Source organism: Poecilia formosa, unplaced genomic scaffold (genome assembly GCF_000485575.1).
Source record: "Poecilia formosa unplaced genomic scaffold, Poecilia_formosa-5.1.2 Scaffold364, whole genome shotgun sequence".
Classification (NCBI taxonomy): domain Eukaryota; kingdom Metazoa; phylum Chordata; class Actinopteri; order Cyprinodontiformes; family Poeciliidae; genus Poecilia; species Poecilia formosa.
Window position 1 is genome coordinate 582,789 of NW_006800303.1, and position 5,551 is coordinate 588,339.

At 42.0% G+C, this 5,551-nt stretch overlaps 1 protein-coding gene across 1 annotated transcript; it reads left to right on the forward strand.

Annotated features, from left to right (window-relative positions):
- Positions 1 to 610: 610 nt before the first annotated feature.
- Positions 611 to 5,483, forward strand: LOC103153853 (uncharacterized). Its single transcript, XM_007574923.2, has 3 exons — positions 611 to 1,670; positions 3,262 to 4,362; positions 5,127 to 5,483. The coding sequence occupies exons 1-3, from the start codon at positions 960 to 962 to the stop codon at positions 5,451 to 5,453; spliced, it is 2,139 nt and encodes a 712-aa protein (XP_007574985.1). The 5' UTR covers positions 611 to 959; the 3' UTR covers positions 5,454 to 5,483.
- Positions 5,484 to 5,551: the final 68 nt, after the last annotated feature.

Sequence of the window (5,551 nt, forward strand, 5' to 3'; positions counted from 1 at the left end):
TATATTTTTATTTATTTATTTATTTAATTTATTTATATATTTCCATCATTGTCATAGAATTTAGAAAATGAATGACGTCGTTCGGAATGGCTAATCGGAAAACCAGGAAACTGGATTCATCCTTCCATTTAAACTCTTTCCCCACAGTTCCACACTGAACCTGTCTATCGCACCTTCATCGTTCTTCAACTAATATAAATTAAGAACAAAATGAATAGATAAATGAATATAAAAACTTTCTTGTGAAAGTTATTGATACTGTGTTTTAATCTTAATTCGACTTAGCAACTTTTTTCTCTATGTTACTTAAATAATAATAATAATAAAAAAAAGATTATTGTATTTACTTATTTTCAAGTGTAAACGTCTCAGGGTTCTGTTAAGCTCAGACACTTCAGGAGCAATTTTTGAATTTTCACTTGCCAATATGGATTTGTTTTTGCCTTGATTTACGTAATAATAATAATAATAATAATAATAATAATAATATTAATGATAATATTAATTAATCGTTAATATTAATATTAATAACAATTGTTATTGTTATTGACAATAACAATAATAATAATCGTCGTTATTACGATTTTTATTTTTTATTATAATAATCGTCACAATCATAATGATATGACATATCATTATAGCATGAATAATTATTTTTTTATGCCATAATTAAGACAGAACCTTGTGAATCCGGTCCGTTGGTAGTTCCGGTCCGGGTTACATGCGCTACAGCTGCCGCGGAGGGTTAAGCTAGGCTAGTTCAAAACTCCTCCCGCTAATACTTGCCTTCCAGCGATTTCACCGCTGCTCTAAATGTCGCCATTCATTCCCGCGGAGAGTTTTATCTACCAGCGCACGCTGGTTTTATAAATAACTTTTTATTTAGTGATATATTCTGGAGATACGGTAAACAGTATCAAGGCCCCTAGTCAAAGCTAACTGTTAACCCCAAAGCTAAAATGGCGGACAACGAGGGTGACAGCGGAGCTATTGGAACAATAACAGTGGCGGAGCCACCGGGGACAGACTCTGAGCCCGCCGTTCAGCCAGACACGCAGCCCGTGGAGCCTTTATCAGTCCAGCCTGCCGTCCAGATCTTACAGCCCGAGGAGAAAGGCTCGACTTTCCTCGTCACCCAGTGCGATCAGCCTGCAGAGAGTGCAGAGCCCGGGTCCTGTGCGGATGGCGGTCAGCCCCCGAGTGAAGCAGAAACCTGCCAGGTGGAGCAGCGCATGCTGGTGGGCGCAGAGTTTGCCGATCTGGCCAACACCACCATCATCTACGTGCAGCCTGACGGCAGCCTGGTGGAGGGCACCGGGCTGACGGTTGAGGAGCAGCAAGCGGTGCTGCAGCAGCTCACCAAGCAGCAGATCGTGCAGGTCTCCGACACCGAGGCCGTCCAGCTGCTCCAGCACAGCCAGCTGGTCAAACCGGCCCCGGCCCAAAAGACGGCTCTGGATCCGAGTCAGCTGCAGCAGGTCATTAACCAGGTCACCAAGTCCCAGAACCAGGTCCAGGTGCCTCAGGAGAACCTGCAGCATGTGAAGGGTCAGCAGAAGCAGGTCCAGCTTTCCCCACAGAACCTAAAGATCAGCCCTCAGAATAATGCTTCCACCCAGCTGAAAAGTGTGGCTCAACAGGTCGCTTTGCAGTCCAACACTTTAATCCAGGTGAGTTAGATATGAAGGATTCGTTCATCTTGATTAGGATTCTGCAGCCTACAACCCGACCAGTAATCTGAACCAGGAATCACATAGAAGTGAGTAGAGATGCACTGATCTGGATTTCATGGTTGGTACAGATTTCTGTTCGGTCTAAGCTCATTCTGATTTTATACAACTTAGAATTTTTTTAAGGACAATGACACAAAAGAAAAAAAAAATATATATACTGCAGGTTGTTTGATAGAGGAAATAGTTTTCTATCAACACAATAGAGGTGTTACAAGATTATCCCAGGTTATGCATCAAAGTGTTGTGGCCTCGTTCTACCCAATCACTTTCATGGTTTTCCATGAAACATTTTACAATGTAAATATCAAAGAAAAATGCAAATGAAATAGATTGTAGCTTTCTTATTTTACTAAAAACAGAACACGTACAGTGTGTCTTTAAGAGAAACAGGCATTGTTTTGGACTGATTTCTCCTTTCTTTTTTTAATGAACATAACACATAAAAGAGAAATGCTGCAGATTGTTTTGGTTTCTAACTGATCAACCAAAGACAACAACGGATGTTTTTCTACACAACAGGGACTGAAGTGGAACCCAAATAGCAAAGTACAGAACATACAGGATGTAGAAACCAAACTATTGGATACAACAACAGACATTCTATAAAAGTATTGCACATATCTGTAATAGAAATGATCACTCTATGCAATAGATATGCACTGATCTTTGTGGGTCAATTCTTGTTTCTGATTTTGATGACAAAATACTTTTTAGTGTTTTTATAAAATGCTGAAAATTTAAATGCGTTAACATGTTTGTACTAAAATGAATTTCTGAAAACACAGCTGTCTCTGAACATGAACAAAAACTGTAACATTCTGCACAGAGGTGTGTGCATCTACAACACATCTCCGTTGTAGATGTGTTGTAGATGCAACACATCTACAACACATCTACAACACAGTTTGTGAGCTACGATATCGTAGCTCACAAACTCAAAATGTGGATGGGCACCATTGCCCAAAATATACAATTTTTACAGAACGGGTTCAGTGCCACTGAAAAAAAAATATATATTTTTTTTTCTTAAAAATGCTGATATTTTCTTTTAAATTTTCACTTTTCTCCAAAATCAGATTTTCTCAAAATTCTGATTTTTTTTTAACTTTAATTTTTTTTGCCCAATTTGCTAGTGCTCAAAAGTATTAGCTCAGTATTATTTTTTTTCCTCAAAATTCTGTCTTTTTTCTTGCCTTCAGAAAGTTCAGATGAAATGATTTTTTCCCAGTGTTCCTAAACCTCACATTTTTGTAAACAAGATCAATTGAAAATATATCAGTTTAACTCTCTGACCATTTTGATCTTTTTACTTCTCAGTGACCTTAAGCCTCTTCCATAATAATGTTCTATTTTGGGGTTTGATGTCTGTCCACATTGTGAGTAAATGACTAAAGGAGACATGCTGCAGTTGTTCAGTTGGGTTTTTATCCTCACACCTCTGCCCCATTACAGGGAGAGTTTTACAATTTTTGAAATCAGATCTGAATTTCAACTTGTTTTTTTTTTTTGTTTTTTTTTGTCTTTCCAGGCAGAACCAACGCGAATCCAGATCCAAGTTCCTCCCAAACAGGACCTGAATTCTTGTGTGAGTCTGCAGCAGAAGACCGTGGCTATCAGCCACCCGCAGGTGAAGCTGTCTGCCAGCAGCGGCCTGGGCAACGCACAGATCATCCACCTGCAGTCTGTGGTAGGTCAGCAGGGTCAGCAGATCCTGCTGCAGCAGAACCCAGGAGAACCCCAGATCCAGTTGGTGCTGCAGAACGCCACTCCTGTGGTGGGCTCTCTGCTCCCCTTGGTCCACAAGGTGACGGGCCCAGCAACCATAGCAACTGCTTCCTCCAGTCTGGGTCAGAAACCTGCCCCGCCTACTGTCAGATTGGCAGCTGCCACCCCAGTTAAAGACCCGCCCCCTCCCAGCAGCAAGCCCCCTGCTGCTCCCGTCACTAAAACCATCAGCATTCCTCTGATTAAGACACAGCACAACGGGACGGCCACCACTGCTGGGAAAGTCCCAGTTAAAGCGACCCCGGTCATCCCCGCAGCTCCACGGCAACCCACCACCCTAACCGTCGCCCCCAGGCTTCCCACGGCAACCTCTATCGTCAAGGAAAAAAAACGAGAAAAAGAGGAGAAGAAGAAAGCAAAGAAAAGAGAGAAGAAAGCCCTGAAGGTCCAAACCCGATCGGGTCGGGTGTCCAGGCCACCCAAGTACAAAGCTAAAGACTACAAGTTCATCAAGACGGAGGACCTGGCGGAGAGCCACCAGTCCGACTCAGACGATTACTCCGACATGAGCGTGGAGGAGGAGGAGAACGCCAAGCGGGACGGGCCGGGCTCCAGCAGCCCCTCGTCTCTCAGCTACAGCCTCAAGTCGCGCTGCCACCGCTGTCAGACCTGCGATAAGGCCTACATCGGCCCCGGTGGCTTGAACCGCCACTACAAGCTGAACCCCACCCACGGAGAGCCCGACCTCACCGGGGTCACAGCCAGCGGCGCACCAGAACCCGGCCAGAGCAGAGTGGACCAGAAGGTAGAGGAGGCTGTCACTGAGGAGGAGGAAGAGGAGGAGGAGGAAGAAGAACAAGAGGAGGAAGAGGAGGAGAAACCTGCTGCCATGACAACAAACAGTGTGAGACACCGTTTTACCTGTCAGAGCTGAGAGCTACGTGGTTTCAGCTCTTGAGTTTAGGTTTTGATTTCAGACCGCTCAGTGAATAATTGGAGGGGTTGAAACGATTAATTGAAATACCAATGATTAATCGATTTGTTGAAATAATCATCAACTAATTCAGTGATCGATTAAACCAGAAGTGGCCATTTACTGAAATGGCAACATACAAAAAAGCTAAGCCAAAAATATAAACATTTTGCATTTAAGATTTAAAAAAATTGTCAGTAAATCTGTTCTAAATTAATAATCTATACTAAATTATTATTTCAAAAAATAATCAACACATTATGTAAAAAAACAAACTTTGTCTGAAAAAAAAAATCTCCTATCAAGCATCTTTTGCTATCCAGTTGTTAATTGGTTAAGCCAAACAATAATTACCAATCAGCAGTAGTCACCCCACTGTTGCCAACTCAGCGACTTTCTTGCTATATTGAGCAACATTTCAGATCAAAAATTTGACATCATCCAAAATTGGAATCAGCAGGTCAGGCAGTCGGTGCAGCCCTAAAAGTAACCCTACATTATTACATTTTAGACAATAAAATGTTCATATTTTTTTATCCATTTAAAATAAGAATTGGATTATTTATTTCTTTAGACTTGTTTAGATGCGTTTATAGTATCGCATAAAATAAGCTTAAGTAGTTGAATGAAGAATCTACAGAATGTGTCAGTTTTGCTGTGCTCTGCCTCTAAAGGCTCACTCTGCTTGTCTTCAGGGAGACGTCGGCCTGGCAGCTGAAGGACTCACCAGCCTCCATTACCGGGGCCCAGGTCGCCCCAGAGGGCGAGGGAGAGGAAGAGGGCGAGGGAGGGGCAGAGGAAGAGGAAGAGGCAGGGGACGAGGTCGATCACTTGGACCTCCTCCTAAGGTTGGTTTGCTTAAAGCCAAGGTTCATTCTACCTCAGTGTTTTCTCTTTATGTTGTATATTTGAAATGGCATCCAGTTCCAGTGTTAAATGTTGATTATAATTTAAAGGTTATTGATCTTTCAGAATGTTTTCTCACATTATTAAGCAATGACTTGAAAGTGATCTTAAGATAATGTTATTGTTTATTGCAATATCTTCTGGGCAGTGGTCGAGAGAGTACTCAAAAAATGTACTTAAGTAAAAGTACAAATACACAGACAAAAATGTACTC